The sequence below is a fragment of the Coenobita brevimanus genome, chromosome 71, assembly GCF_032717465.1.
Source record: "Coenobita brevimanus isolate Jiangsu-jjx chromosome 71, ASM3271746v2, whole genome shotgun sequence".
NCBI lineage: Eukaryota > Metazoa > Arthropoda > Malacostraca > Decapoda > Coenobitidae > Coenobita > Coenobita brevimanus.
The window spans coordinates 41,268,589-41,285,102 of record NC_137024.1 but is presented as its reverse complement, the minus strand read 5'-3'; the positions used below and the strand labels follow the sequence as shown (position 1 = coordinate 41,285,102).

General features: G+C 44.5%; 1 protein-coding gene across 1 annotated transcript in view; it reads left to right on the top strand.

Annotated features, from left to right (window-relative positions):
* Positions 1 to 2,447: 2,447 nt before the first annotated feature.
* Sh (Potassium voltage-gated channel protein Shaker) overlaps positions 2,448 to 16,514 on the top strand; it is a 201,139-nt gene continuing 187,072 nt past the window's right edge. The window contains exon 1 of the mRNA XM_080277993.1: positions 2,448 to 2,611. Within this exon, the coding sequence (XP_080134119.1) occupies positions 2,448 to 2,611 (164 nt within the window). The remainder of the gene's footprint in view (positions 2,612 to 16,514) is intronic.

Below are 16,514 nucleotides of genomic sequence, written 5' to 3'. Positions count from 1 at the left end.
TGCTTAGTCTGCCCTGACGTTGTCTGTAAACTTTGGATCTGTCTTCATCTGTATCTGTCTACCTGTCTTTCTGTCTATCTATCTTTATATGCCCTGTACTGTATATCAGTGCTTTATCTGCCTGTCTACCTGTCTTGTCTGTGTGCCTCTGTGTCTTTATCGGTCAGTGTATGTATAATCTGATTGTCTTCAGAATTAGTGTAATACTATAAGTCTGTCTATCTATCTAACTCAGTGTCTGTATATATGTTTGTTGGTCAGACTCTCTCTCTCTCTCTCTCTCGCTCTCTCTCTCTCCCCCTCTCTCTCTCTCTCTCTCTCTCTCTCTCTCTCTCTCTCTCTAACTGTCTATTTTCTGTTTGTCCGTCGTGTCTATATCCATCAATCAGTCACCATTTATATCCGGATACCTATCTATCTGTCTGTCTGTCCAGTATTTATGCCTACCTCACTATCTACCTCTGTCTATCCAGCTATATCTGTTTTTAGTATCTCTCTCTTTATATATCTACATTTACCCTTTTCTTTACCTACACTTGAGTCCCCCATAGCCTCCCACATGTACCCCGTTTTCTTTTCTCTCCGTCGTATCAGTAAAAAGTCAGTATCTTAAAAAAAAAATAATGTTCAGTAAAGAAACTAATTTTGTTGGCGTGTGGTAAATCTGCTCGTAAACCCTTGAGTAATATGAGGTTTTATTCGTTTACTTTTTGTCTAGAGGCGGTTTTATTTAGCTTGGTAGGGAGGTTTCGATGTGGAAAAAAAATAAAGATTCCGCCTTTATTGACCAGTTTTTGCTGTTATTGGACTTTTTTTTTACCTGTTTGTTTTTATTTATTTTTTTTTATCCCACTAAAGTCGTTTGGTCGCGGGAAGAATAAAGTAAAAATGACGTACTCGGGGTGAAGAGGTCAATAATGGATGGATATATGTCTTTTGAAACTGTTGATGATGATGATGGTGGTGGTGTTGATGGTGATGATGTTGATGATGGTGGTGGTGTTGATGGTGATGATGATGACTGTGGTGGTGGTGGTGATGATGATGATGATGATGGTGATGATAATGTTGATGATGATGTTGATCTGTTTGAGAAGATTGTAATTAAGGACTCTGATATTGTACATTTATCCTGGAATGTAGTACAGGAGATTACATAAGGCGAAGTACAAGGGGGAGTAGCTTGCAGGGACTGGTTATTGATGTACTTGGTGGGTAGGGTTGTGTACAGTAGTGTGCTGGCTGGTGTGGGGCTTTGTAATGGTAGGTGTAGTGGAGGGTATGATAGGTATGTATTGTCCTGTATAAGGGGTAGAGTTTTGTGTATTGTGTGTTTATTTGGTGTGTGTGTGTGTGTGTGTGTGTGTGTGTGTGTGTGTGTGTGTGTGTGTGTGTGTGTGTGTCTATACCTACGTGTGTGGAGGGTATCTGTGTGTGTGTGTGTGTGTGTGTGTGTTTATGTTCGGGTGTTTAAGGATATGTGTGCTTGTGAACAGTGAGTGTGTTTGCATGTATGTCTGATTAGGTGATGTGCAGTAAGGATGTGTGTGCATATATAGTCAGTGAGGGTGTATCTGTGTGTGTATGTTATAGAATGGTGTACAGTGTTGGTGTGTGTGCGTGTGTATGGTGAGGGTGTGTGTGCGTGTGCGTGTGGCTGTGCGTGTGCGTGGCGGGGTGGGTGTGTGGCTTGGGGTGACACTCGGGCTGGTGCCGCCGTGTGGAGCGCCCGCTGTGCCGCGCCGCCACACCACCGCCGCCGCCACCACGCCCACACGCCCACGCCGCTGCTGGGCGGGGCACAGGCTGGCCACCTGCTGGAGGAGGGAGCGGCGCCCCCGCCAGTGCCACTGCCAGCATGAGGCCCCGGCCAGTGAGGCTGCAATGCCGCCGTGACCAGGGTGCCATCAGGGCCCAGTGCCAGTGTGGTGATGCCACTGCGAGATGTGACACACAGTGCCGTGTGTGACCACCCACTCATGACCAGTGCCAGCTGTGACCAGTGCCAAATGCTTCATTGCGCTGCCACTGCCATGTCTTACTCCTGTCCTGTGTGACCAGTATCGGCCAGTTGCAAGTGTGACGTAGGGTGCCATGTGTGACGCTAGTGATTGCCAATGCCATGTGTGACCAGTGCCAGCCGTGACACCAGTGATACTCAGTGCCATGAGTGCCACCTCGCAGTACCCCGCCCACCATGGCCGCCCGCCACTCCCCTGCCACTCCGCCCACCACCCACCCACCCAACGCCACTGAGCCGGGCGGGTGTGTCAGGGTGTGAGGAAGGCAGGCAGGCACCAGGCAGGCAGGCAAGCAGGCAGGCAGGCAGGCCAGCAGGCAGGCAGGCAAGGCGGGAAGGGAGGCAGGGAGGGCAGAGTGATGGGGTAGGGGCCGGGGTGGAGGGAGTGAGAGAGAGGGGCGGAGTAGTGTCAGCAGTTTAGGCAGCCATGTCCATGTCCTTCTTCACCTTCCCCGTGCCGCGCTTCCTCTTCCGCGGCTCCACCGACGCCAGGGACGACAAGGCGCACCAGCAGGCCAGGCAAAAGGAGCAGGCCAAGACCAAGGCCACCTCCACCTATGACACCACCACCGACTTCCCACAGCTCTCAGGGTAGGTCGCAGGCACGCACGCACACACTCACTCGCACATGGGTATTCTGGCGTGTGGGTTGAATTCCTAGTGCGCAGGGCAAGACAGGGCCGGGTAGGGCAGGACACGTCAAGGCTGAGTAGGACAAGACAGGGTAGAGCAGATTAGGGCAGAGTAAGGCAGCTTTAGGAAGAATAGAGTAGAACAGGTTATCGTAGGCTAGGATAGGACATGTTAGGGAAGATTAGGATAGGACACTGTAACGCAGGTTTGGGTAGGGCTGAGTTGGACAGGCCCGGGCACAATAGGGTGTGACAGGCCATGGCAGTATAGGGCAGGGAAAGCTATGGCAGGGTAAGATAGGTCAGGTTATGGCAGGGAAGGGAACGGTGAATTAGGGCAGGGTGGGGTAGGAGAGGTTATGCCAGGGTAACGTAGGGCAGGTCATGGCACGGTAGGGCAGGCAGGTTAAGGCAGGTTAGGGTTAGCTAGGATAGGACAAATTAGGGCATGATATGATGAGGTAGGGCAGATTAAGGGTATGATGGGATAGGATAGGGAAGATAGGGCAGGCTAGAGCATGGTAGGATAGGACAGGTCGTGGCAAAGTGAGGTAGAACCGGTCGTGACAGGGTAGGGTAGGGTAGATTAGGACAAGGTAGAGCAGGACAGATAGAAATAGGGTAAGGTAAGGCAGATTAGAGCAGAGTAAGGTAAGCCAAAGCGGAACAGGATAAGAAACGTTAAAGTAGGACAGGTCACGGCAGGGCAGAGTAGGACAATGGGTAGGGTAAGTTTGGGTAGGGTTGGGTAGAGAGGAAAAAATAGAACAAGTCAGGGTAGGGCAGTAAAGTCAGATAAGGTCGAAGAGCAGGTCATGCCAGGTCAGGGTAGAGAAGAATAGGTCAGGGTAGGATAGGAAACGGCAGGACAGATGGAAATGTGGTAAGGCAGGGCAGGACAGCGGAGGACAGGGCAGGGCAGGACAGGACAGCAGAAGACAGGACAGGACAGGACAGCGGAAGACAGGGCAGGGCAGAGCGTCGTGACATACCGGTAATAGGAAATGGCAGATAGGTCAAACTAAAGTAGACCAGAGAGAGAGAGAGGGAGAGGGAGCAGATCTAAATAGGGCAGGGCAAACTTAGACAGGGTAAGACAGTAGGAAAAGGCAGGACAGAGTACAATAGAACATTTCAGAACAGAGCAGGACAGAATAAGAAAGGGCAGGACTGAGGTGGGCAAGGCAGGATAGCGTAGGACAAGGCAGGACAGCGTAGGACAGGGCAAGACTGAGTAGGAAAGACAGGATAGCAGGACTTGGTAGGAAAAAGTAGAATAGGGTTGGTGGTGAGACAGCAGGGCTCAGAAAAGGTGCTTGGATGTGCAATGGGCCAAAAAGAGTAGGTCATATTTTGTAGGCTCAGGTCAGGGTAGGTCAAGGCAGGTCAAAGATGGGGAGAGGTCTTGCTCTTGAGATGGTTGCCAAAAATAGGCAAGCTTTTTAGTATTATAGCAGCTACAGTGGTCTGAAGTGTTATTATTAGGTCTCTCTCTCTCTCTCTCTCTCTCTCTCTCTCTCACCACACCTGTATTTAATCCTTCATCACTCGCCCACCTACATCACATCATCATCGTCAGCATCTTCATCTCCCTCCAACATTCTTCTTATGACCACCACCACCACCACCACCACACTTCACCATCATCTGCCTCCGTCTCTACCATCACCACCACCATCAGCAGTATCGCCATCATTTTCTTTACCACCTCCACCACCACCATTATCACCACCATCATTCTCATTACCACCACCACCATTATCACCACCATCATTCTCATTACCACCACCACCCTCATCACAACAGCCTCCCACCTTTACTCTCTCTCTCTCTCTCTCTCTCTCTCTCTCTCTCTTTCTCTCTCTCTCTTTCTCTCATACTCGTCACCACCCTTTCTTCCCATTCATATCTCTATTCCTATGACATATACCTTTCATCATCACTACTTTAACACTTGTCTCCCATCTTTGTCATCACTAATAGAGATACAACCAGAATCCCATACTGCTGCCTCCCTTCCCTTATCATCACTACCTCTTTAACTGTAGTCATCACTGCTACACCATATTTTCTCCATTTCCACCTTTCTTCTTTAGCATCACTCTCAAATTCACTATCTGTTCTCTTCATCACTATCATCACCACATTTTCCCATCTTTCCCTTCATCATCACTACCACTTTAACTCCCATCACTTACTATCATCACTCCTTCCCCATATGTCCATCTTTTCTCTCTGGCATCACCATTGTCGTAACTCTTTATCTGTTATCATCACTATCATCACAGCCATAACCCCCCACCTTTTACTTTATCGGTACAACCACTTTAACTGCTGTCTGTATCTCTCTGTCATCACTACTACGAATAAAACCACAACTCAACTTTTCTGTGTCCTGTCTGTCATCACAACCACTTTAACTCTTATGCCATCACCATCATCACTGTCATCACTACTACATAAGACGGTTCCACCTTTTCACCTCCTAACTTCATCACTTATCTCACCACCCTGCTTCACGGCTCGTATGCCCCGGTTATTATACTTCTTCACCACCACTTACACCACAACCCTCACGATTACCATCACCACTGCTACTCTCACTGTCGCCATCATCATTACCACTGCTACTTCTCTTTGTCGCCTTCACCACCTTTTTATACTTTACTGCCACCACCACCGTGTGTTTTGAGTGTACGTGGTTGCAGAGGGCAGGGCAGGACAAGACAAGACAAGACATAGGACAGGGCAGGGTAGAGCAGAGCAGGGCAGGGCAGGGCAAGGCAGGGCAGGGCAAGTCACCAGCACCAACAGGTCCTCTCGGTAATCCCCAGGGCATTATCACCATCACCAACTTGGAATATATTACCACTTTAAAGGCGTCCCTGCGATACACCTTAGTCCACCCTGCCCCTCAGTCCTTTACCTCCCTCACTCAGTCTCACCTTTTGCCTCTCCCTTTCTTTCTTTCCTTCCCACTCACCTCCTCTCTCTCCTTCATCTCTTCCTCTCCCATCCCTCTCCTCTCTGTCTCTCGCCTTCTTTTCCTGCCTCTCATATCGGCCATCCCCGACGTCTGTCTTCACTTCCCCTTTACTTCTCGACCCATCACCTCTTCTCTCTTAAGTCCCACTCCCTTTCACCTCTCTCACCCCTCTCTTCTCATCTTCCCTCCTTTCTTCATCCTCATCCCCCTTCTCTCCCTCCTATCTCACCTCCCTCTCTCCCTCACCTCACCAAAGCTACCTACTTCCCCCCCCTCTTCCTTCTCTCTTCCATATTTTTGCCCTCCCCACCAAAGATAAAGAAGGTAATGATTTCATCCTTGTCAGTCTGCCTGATTTTGTGTCTGCTGTATGTATCTCTGTGTCAGTCTTGTCTTACTGCTGTCTCTGTCTGGTATCTGTCTGTTTTATCTCTGCTGTTTTTTTCATTATGTCCGTCTGTTTCTGTCTGCATATTAATTTTTCTGTCAGTCATTTGTCATTATGTCTGTATCTATCAGCCTGTTTGCCTGTGTCTGTCAGCCTGTCTGTCAAATTGTCTGTCAATCTATCTGTCTGTCTTTGTGTCTGTCATCTTGTCTGCCTGCCTGTCGTGTCTGTCACGGAAAACTAATGGAGAGTTTATGAAAATTTGGGATGGGGGAATTTCCATTGACCCAAAGACGAAGTGACTGAATTTTTTGGAAAGTACGCAAAAGGACAAGAATATAGTTAAGCTTCAAAGATTATAGAAATTACAGGGTGCTTCAAGTCGACGTTCCAAAATGTGGAGAATGGTTCCCTAGATTTTTTCGCCATTTGCTGCGATGGTGGCTTATCCATTTAATTGTGACACCATCAGATTTATAGTGGTAGTAGCAGTAATAGTAGTAGTCGTAGTGGTGGTAGGTGAGTGCCCACCATCCATTCACTTGATGTAGTGTTTCCATCCGGTGACTATACACTTTTTTTTTTTTTTTTTTTTAATCCAGGAAACCATTTACTATGTTAGGTGGTAAATGTGTGACCAAGTAGCCGCCTGGTGGTCTAGTGGGGTAAGGCGCTTCAGCACGATGCATCCCATAAGGGTTTACTCGTACATAAAAGGGTTGTCTGGGTATCGTGCTGTCATAATACCGCATAGGAATGAGTAAGTGATCACTCATCATGTCCGAACAAAATAATGTAACCCAGGCTATATACTCCTTTGTGGACAGAAAAGGACTAGATGTTACACTGATGGATAGAAAGAGAGATAGATACAGATATAGATGGATGGATAGGTAGATAAATGGCTAGATAGGTAGATAGATAGACAGAGACAGATAAATAAACAGAAAGAGACTTGGAACTGGAGAATCAAACCTTCATTAATTAACCTCCTCCCAGGTAAGAGACCCTTCTTGAACTGAATAAAATAACCTGAAGATACCAAGAACATAACACGACTTCCTGGTTAGACGTGGTTAAGGTAGGGTAGACTAGATACATTAGTTTCGTATCGTGGGGGTATGCCATCTACTGAGTTTCCCGCTGCTCAAAACCGTATCTAGGAACCATAAAAAAAAAAAAAAAAACGCCTTCATTGTGTATGATATTGCCATTTCTATATATATATATATATATATATATATATATATATATATATATATATATATATATATATACCTTCGTCCTCGCTTATAAACTCTGCTATGGTTGAGTTCTGTTTATGATTTTCTGTTTTTATTTTCCTGTCTTCTCTGCTACTGCTTCTGGCCACTTTACAGCCGAACTTAAGTGAATATTTAAGTGACGCGAGACGTTGAAAAGATGGTAACTTAAGTGATTATTTAAGTGACGGAATACGAAAAAAAAAAAAAAAATGGGAATAGTTGCCCTTAAATTGGCTAAGAATAATTATGTTTGTGGTGAAGGAGGCTATTAAGCTGGGAATTATTGTTAGAAATCACTTTGTTTACTCTCTCTCTCTCTCTGCAGCCGTAAAAAGGAAGATAAAATATAAATAGGCAGTCTTATTTCCGTTCAAATTCAAGGAAATTTATGAATATGGTGGCAGAGGCTGTCTGTATAATTATTCTTAAGTAAAAATTGTTTATAAGATCGCCTTTGTGTGTCTCCACCTTCACTGCTACATCTTCTAAGTAATATCCTAACTAAAGTGGAGGATTAAGTGATGAAATGCGGAAAACAGAACGACCACTGACAACTATTAAGTGATATGCAGTCCTTCTTATCTTGTAAATTGATTAAGATTTTTTATAAGTACCTCTCCAGGACCGTATTTACAAAAGATCCTAATTAGTTTTCATAATAAATAAATATACCACTTTAATATATCTCATAAGTATATCTCATAAAAGTTAACTCTTATTATAGGTATTTGTAGTTCTTATATATGGTCACTTAGCGATTTATTCTGATGTAATTGTAAAGTGTTTTGTAGTCGTATAAATGTAGACAAACGTGTAGCTATGTAAGCAGTCTAGTATTTACACGACCAGCTCAGTCCTTCAGTCTGCTGACGTAATATTATTATTATTATTATATATTATTATTATTATTATTATTATTACTGTAATAATAATAAGAATGATAATAATAATAATGTTAATTTATTATAATTATTATTATTATTGTTATGATTATTATTTATTATTATTACTATTATTTTTAATATTATTTTTATTATTATTATTATTATTTATTATTATTATTATTATTATTATTATGCAATCTCCAGACAATTTTTATTCATACTGGGATAGACATTTAGAAATGAAAGTGTTAGATACAGGCCATCACTAACTCCTTCAGTTGTAAATTCTCTCGTAAGTTAAGCATATAAGTGGGTCATCGTAGTGAAGGATCTGATCTTAGGAAATTATATAAAGGAGGACGTGGATTATAGACAAGGACGGGTTCATTTGTTCATTTTACTCCTTTCACTTTAACTTGACCTAAAATTCCCTAGTCACGAAGAATTGTTATGGAAATTATGGAGAACTGTAATATATATATTCCTAAGCTGTTAACCTGCATGAATAGATTAACACTAGAATATGCTGCTAGTCACGAGGAAGTGCTGTGGGAATTATTTGGGGGTATTGTCTTATTCTGCCATTGAAATAAAACGAGAGATCAACCCTGTACTACGGCGCTAGTCACGAAGAGGTGCTTTGGAAGTAATGTAGGGCCGTAGCATTGTCGTACGAGCTTTACTTAACCCCTTCAGTCAGATGACCTATGTGTGTGTGTGTGTGTGTGTGTGTGTGTGTGTGTGTGTGTGTGTGTGTGTGAATTCTTGCTGCTCCCACGCGATTTTATATACCTTAGGAGATATTAAACTAGAACGATTAGGTACAGCCTCCATTTATCCCTTTATTACAGTATGTCTCCCCAAAGTTGAATAAAATCGTCTGGCAGTAGCAAGAGTGTAATGAAGAGTAGAAAGAAGAGTTGAATATCCTCAGCTTAGAGAGAGAGAGAGAGAGAGGGAGAGAGAGAGAGAGAGAGAATAACCTACAGGAACCCACCTTCTCACAAATTTTACTCACATTTGGAACGATGTGTAAAGTTATGTTATTTGTGTTCCCGACTCGTGGCATAGACTGGATGGTCCGTTCCCTATGGTCTGGCAGTCCTTTCTCATGCCACACTTTTTCACGTCACCACTTCGACACTAATACCCACCGTCCATATTGAATACATACCAGGGCTGTCTCATTCAGGGTTAATGTAATGGCATGATCGGGGATGCTTTATTTTTAAGGACATGTCGGTGTGGAGGATTAGTAAAGTCTTTTTTGACGAACATAATTTTCTTTAACGCCCTCATCTTTATTGCTCCCATCCCCAATCTCCCATCCCATCTGTTCACGTCATGTATGTATATATCTTCTCCATCCCATCCCATTCCTTCCCATCCCCTCCCATCCCACCCCATTCCATCCCACCCCGCCCCACCCCATGTCATCTTTATGGTATCCCTCCATCTATTCATCCCCTCATAATCCCTCCTGTTACATTTTCTCCTCTCTTCCTTCTCCCCTCTAGCCCCATATCAGAGCCCATTCTCCCTCCCATCATCATTTCCCCTTTCATATTCTTCTCCATGCATTATCTCCAAGCCCTTCATCCCCCACACATCATCCACCCTCTCCCATTCCATCCTTACATCCCCCTCAGCCGTCCCCACTTCTCCTGTCTATTCCCCTCACCTCATATTCCGTCCCATCCCATCCTTTCATCCCCCTTACCCGTCTCCCCCCTCCCCTCCCCTCCCCTCCCCTCACACACACACACACACAAGGAGATTTCATGAATTACCCGACTGAGCAAATGATCTGAGTGGCCGGGTCATTTGGCTAATAGGCCTCCAACCCGACCCTCTCTCTCTCTCTCTCTCTTAACCCTAAATTGCACACACACACACACACACACACACACACACACACACACACACACACACACACACACACACACACACACACACACACTGCACATTGAGAGAGAGAGAGAGAGAGAGAGAGAGAGAAAGAGAGAGAGACCTTAACCATAAATAGCAGGAGTTGGGCAGTTCATGTGATGGTTAAGGGGCATTCAGAGCCGCGACTTCAAATTGGGCTGTTAACATCCCCAATTGTAGTTAGGGGGAGAAAGGAAATGCAGGAAGTGGAGTGGCCAGGGAAGGGGTGATATACGGTGTGTTGTGGGATCGTTGCTGAGTAGGGATGGAAAGACGTGGAGTTTATTATTATTATTATTATTTTTATTATTATTATTATTACTATCTTTTGCGTATTTTTTGGACAAGATTAGGCGTCGGGCGATGGATTTTTTGATAGATGAGGAAAAAGTACATAGCCAGGCCTTAGTGTATAGCAGCGTTTCCCAAATGAGGAGAATTCCCCCATCCCCCCCCCCCAAGGAAAGTCTGAACATTCCGGGGAGGGGGAAGATAAAAGAAAAAATCAGAAACAGGGAAAGTAGCCTGATACTGTATTTCTGATATATTTTATAGTCAGATTTTTTTTGCCCTTTGATATTGCTTGGGCCACAGATAATTGTCATGCTGCAAAAAGTACACAGATCTAAAATTATTCCTGAAAAGAATTTGAATATCTCCATAATGCCGCAAGATCCTTGCCGTTACATATTAAAAGTAACGCTAAATGGAGGCGAACAGTTTTAGAATCCGGAGTTATTTATAATAACTCCCAAATGGGGGGAATTTCATCCTTTCGGAGGGGGGGGGGATCAACGGAGATTTTCTGACCAAAGTGAGGAATAATTAGGAAAAGTTTGAGAACCTTGGGGGTGTAGTTAGACTGATACATAGATCGATCAACTAGTCACGAGGCGCGAAATACTGACCTGTGAAGTGTCCCTTAAGTGGGAATAAAGTCATCTGGTCGGAGTAATAGTACTTCAGGGATTAATGGAGTGTTTATTTATCTGGCCGGAGTGATATTAAGAAAATCGTACATCAGGGATTAATGGAATGTATATTTATTTTATTTATTTTTTACCAGGAAGTGTCCCTTTAACTGTGTAAAATCGTCTGGTGATGTTTCTAATGACAACGTTACATTAAATAGTTGTCGGCGTGATTTATTGGTGTTCAAAAATACTTTATTGAATCATGTAATTAGTAAGGTATTGATTAGCCTAATTTGTCTTCCTAATTACGGTATATAAAGCAAATAAATAACCATACATCCCAGACTGTTAGATGTTTGGAAAAGAAAAAATTCTGAAATGGATATAAATTGAAATCTTGTATTGATCACTTGTTCTTCAAAATTTCTGTCTTTAACTGGATTGTATTTAATTCCATGGTGATTGATTGACGCTGAATAAAAAGCTAGATAAATGGTGCAATACGATACCTTTTTTTTTTCTCTACCACCAGACGATTTTCCTCTACCAAAAGCAGACGATGAAGCTAAGTAAATTTTCTTCTTGGTGCGGCTAGACGACTTTTTTTTTTCTTTTTAAGAGCAGGAAAAGCCTTTCGTGGGGAAGGGCTTAGATTAAATTATGAGTTTGGAAAGCTGTTTAGGAAATTCAGTATTATATCAACTTTTATTCATTCTTACTATTCTTGCTTTCTTTTTCGTTTCCTTTTTCCTTTTTTATTTATTTGTTTTACATTGGTCTTGCTGCCAGTAGACGGTTATATTCAGCTTGTCAAAATCCTCTGGCACTGGCGGGGTTAATTCGCTCTCAGAATCACCCAAAACTGGTTAGATATCAAGCTAATGGTTAATTATTGATGTGTGGGTAAAAAAAAAAAAATATGGTCTTTGTTTTTATGGTTGAGAATTTCAGTAGTAGATTAACTTGAAATATGCCAAACACTTCTGGCCTAGAATTTATGTAGGTGGGATTTATATGGATTTACGGATTTATTGAGTCCTGATTCCTCCAGTAATCCTTATGTTCCCTTTAATTACTCCCCACTACCCCCAGAATTCCCCAGTACCCTCCCCACCTCTGCCCAGATCTTAAATTCCCATAATACTCCCTAGATTCTTCCCTACTATTTGCCCATTGCTCCCATATTTTCTCCCCCTCCAACACTCCCTAGCTACAGACACTCACTCCCCACCTTCCTCCAGCGTCGCACCACCTCGACTCCTCCCCAGCTCTCCATTCCTCCCCAGCTCTCCATTCCTCCCCAGCTCTTCTCCACTCCCGATTCCTTCCTAACTCCTCCTCAGTCTCTACTCCCTTCCCTTCCTACCCAACTCCCAACTTCTTCTCATCACCCTACCGCCAAACATCCCACTCTCCCCAACTCCCCACTCCCAAACATCACACTCTCCCCAAGCATCCCACTCCTCCCTAACTCCCCACGCCCCAACTCCCCACTCCCTCCAGCTCCCCACTCCCCCCAGCTCCCCACTCCCCCCAGCTCCCCACTCCCCCCAACTCCCCACTCCTCCCAACTCCCTGTGGTGGCGTGGAGAGAAAGGAGTATATTTGCCTGATAATTAAGGCCTGGGGGATCGTAAGGTCTGGGTGCACTCTTTGTAAGTCGATGCCTCCCCACTCCCCCCACTCCCCACTCCCTTCTGCTCCTTTCTCCCTTCTCCTTCCTCTTCCTCCCTACTGACTCCCCCCTATCCACTCCCTTCCCCCTTCCTCCTCACTCTCCTCTCTTCACCCCACCCTTCCCTCCTCCCCCTTACTTTCTCCCCCTTCCCTCCTTCCTCACCGCTCCCCACTCCTCTTCCTTCTCACTGACTCTTGTTTCCATTCCTACCTACTCCTCACTTCCCACTCCCGCCCTTCTCTTCACACCTCACTCCCTCCGTATTATTCCCCTTCCTCCCCACTCCTCACATCCTCGAAACTCCCTACACTCCCTTGTTACTCCCCTTCATCCCCAAACCTCACTCCCCGCCATCCCTCTTCCTCCTTACTCTCGTCCTCCTCTCTGCTCACTCCCTTCCCTCCCGCGTCCTTCCTCCTGCCTCTCCTCTTCTTACCTACTCCTCACGCACTCCTCTTTGCTTACTCACTCCCCATTCTCTACCCCCTCCTTCCCTTCCTCCTCACTCCCTCCTTCCTCCCCACACCCCCTTCCAACCCTCGAGTCATCATCCCCAGTCCCCACACTCCCTCCCCAGCTTCTCCATGCATTTTCTCCCCACTCCCTAGTCCCGTCTTTCCTCCCCACCCGCCAACTCAGCTCTCAGAAATCCCCCCCCCCTCTCTCTCTCTCTCTCTCTCTCTCATAAATATATATATATATATATATATATATATATATATCAGTCCGTCGGTCGTATCTGCGTGTTTACCTGTGTATATATAATTTTATGTTTATCTATCTATCTATCTATCATGTCTGTTTGTCTGTCAGTATATCCGTATATCTGTATTTGTCTCTGTCTATATTTATCTATCGATTTATGTCATGTCTGTTCACCTGTCTATCTTTCTATCTGTATCTAATTTTCCCACTGTCTGTTAATCGTTATCTGTCATGTCTATTTGCCCCCCTCCTCTCTCTCTCTCTCTCTCTCTCTCTCTCTCTCTCTATCCACCCCACCATCCCTCCCCTTTAAGCTTACTCCGCCCTCCCCAGACACTCTCGCTACTCCCCACTTCCTAATCCCTCTCTCCAGCCTTACCCAGCAGTCCCCAAACTCAACATCTTTTCCCAAGGCCCATCTTCCACTCCCCAAACTCATCCCCTACTCCCCAGACTCTTCTCTCACTCCCCAAACAATTCTTCCACTCACCAAACTCACTTCCCACTTCCTAAACTCACTCCACACGTCTTAACTTTATTTCCCAGGCTTTCACTCGGTTTCCCTAATCCCTCTTACGATCTGTCGATTCCCCCAGCATCCCACGCGACCCCAACCCACCCCCTAAAGCCCCGCAATCCCATCTCCACCCCAGTTCCCCACTTTTTCCCCAAAATTTTTCACCAATCCCTAAGAATCTCACCTAAACAAACACCCATCCTATGCAATACGATAACACTCATCCATCCCCCAAGTTTTTTTTTTCCCTACAGCCCAGGACTTTCCCCAACGCCCCAGTATTTTCCCCAGTTTATTTCCCCATACCCCAGTCTCACCCAACGACTCCTCACCCACTCCCCAAACTCCCCGGCAGATCCCCAGCACGGCCTCCTGCTGCTGCTACTCCCCGTGTGGGCGCCTGTGTCACTTGGGTATGGTTTCGGGCGGGCGGATCAATAACACTCCCGCTACGCCCACTCCCCCAGCCCGCCCACAGACACAGGCAGGGGCGGCGCGAATGACGGGGAAGAGATGGGGGCGGAGGAGTGGATGGGGATGGGGATTTAGAATTGGTAGGATAGGTCTGGGGAAGATAGGGAAAGGGGGAAGAGTTGGTTGTGTTTTTTTAAGTTGGGTAGGGATGGGGTTAGAGTAGGTTAGGCTAGGCTAGGCTGGGCTGGGCTAAGGGATAGAGGGAAATAGGGAAGGTGAGGATGGGGAAGGGGGCGGAGTGGGTTGCGATGTGGTTTAGGCTTCGTTGGAAAGGTTTTAGTGCGATAGGAATAGAGGGAAGGATTGGTTGATTTTCATAAGTTAGCTTAGTTTAGTTTTAGCTTTAACTCGGCTTAGTTTTAGTGAAGAGGTAGGAGAGTGTTCGGGGGAAGGGAGAGGGAGAGGGGAAGTGGCTGTGGATGTGGTTTATGCTTAGTAGGACAGAAAAAGGTTGAGAGAGGAAAAGGAATGGAAGAGGGAAAATATATACCGGTTTATATATATATATATATATATATATATATATATATATATATATATATATATATATATATACATATATACATATTTTTCATATTTCATATGCATTAACATATACATATATGTATGTATTCAATGTTGATGTGGGTTGGTTTGTGTTACAAAAGATCAGGTTGGTAGTACTGTGGATAAAACTTTTTTGTGATTATGGATTGTGGTAGTTGGAGAAAAAGGGATAGGTTACGAGAGAGAGAGAGAGAGAGAGAATGTGAGGAGGGAGACAATTAGAGGGGTTAGTTGGTGGAGATGAGGAAATATAATGATCTAAAGGGGACTGAAATAATGAAAAGAGACAGGAGGAGGAGAAGGAGAGTGAGAAAAATTTTAGAGGGTGAAGAGGGACTGTGGGGAATGAGTGGGTGAGGGAGGGGAATAGGGGTTGAATAGAATATATATATATATATATATATATATATATATATATATATATATATATATATATATATATATATATATATATATATATAAGTGATTGAATGATTGAAACATTGGGAAAGAAAAAGGAACGAATCAAAAGAGGAAAGAGGGGAGGGAGAAGTGGGGAAGATTTGAGAAGGAAAAGATGAGGTGGACGAAAAGAAGACAAAAGCAGAGGTGGAGAAGAGGGGAAATGAAACTGAGAGGGAAGGAATTATGGGAAAAGAAAGAAAGAAGATAAAAAAAATCAGAGGAGGTAGTCAAGGAAAGCGAAAGAAAGCAGTTTGAGAAAGACTAACAGAGAAGGGGGGAATGATACCGAGACAACATATAAAAATTAATTTCTCTCTCTCTCTCTCTCTCTCTCTCAGATGTTTATGGGGCAGGAGTGTTTGTAGTGGTGGTGGAGGGAGATAAGGATAGTGGAGTAGGTGTGGATGGAATTTGAAGAGGGTGGAATTGGATGAGATTAACCCTTTCAACCCGTGGACGTAGCTCTGAAATCTCTTACCATCCACGGACGATTTATTCAGGCTTAGGAGAGATTTTTTTTCAGCTGGAGGGGTTAGTTATAGTCTTCATTAACCCCTTCACGGCAAGAGATAAGAGATAAGGTTGAGTCAGGTCGTCTGGAGATACGGAAGCTAGATGAGGGTCTTGTAGTGAAGAGGTGAGGGGAAGAGGAGTTTGTGGAGGAGTAAACCAGGATGATGATGATGATGATGATAGAATATGAAGATGTTGCTGTGAGGGCAGGGGGAGTTTGTGAAGGTGGAAACCAGAATGAAGAAATGAAGAAGCTAATGATGATGATGATGATGATGATGGTAATGGTGATGGTGATAACAGAATATGAAGATGTTGCAGTGAGAGAAGGAGGAATTTTTGACGGAGGGAACCAAGCGAAGGTGGTGATGATGATAGAATATGAGGTCAAAAGTAAACAGATGTGGATAGAAAATAGACGAGTAGATGAAGATAGTTGCAGCCTTGAAATAAAAAAGTTAACCCATTGAATTAGGTGATTTTTATTTTTTTTCATGCTATCTCCAAAATCCCATGTATTTTTCATTGATATTTTTACCACGACGATTTTTTTCACTTCTCCGTCGTTAACTCTTTAATTTTGAATGTCTGTCTTGAGTAAAATAAAACTGTCTGGTGG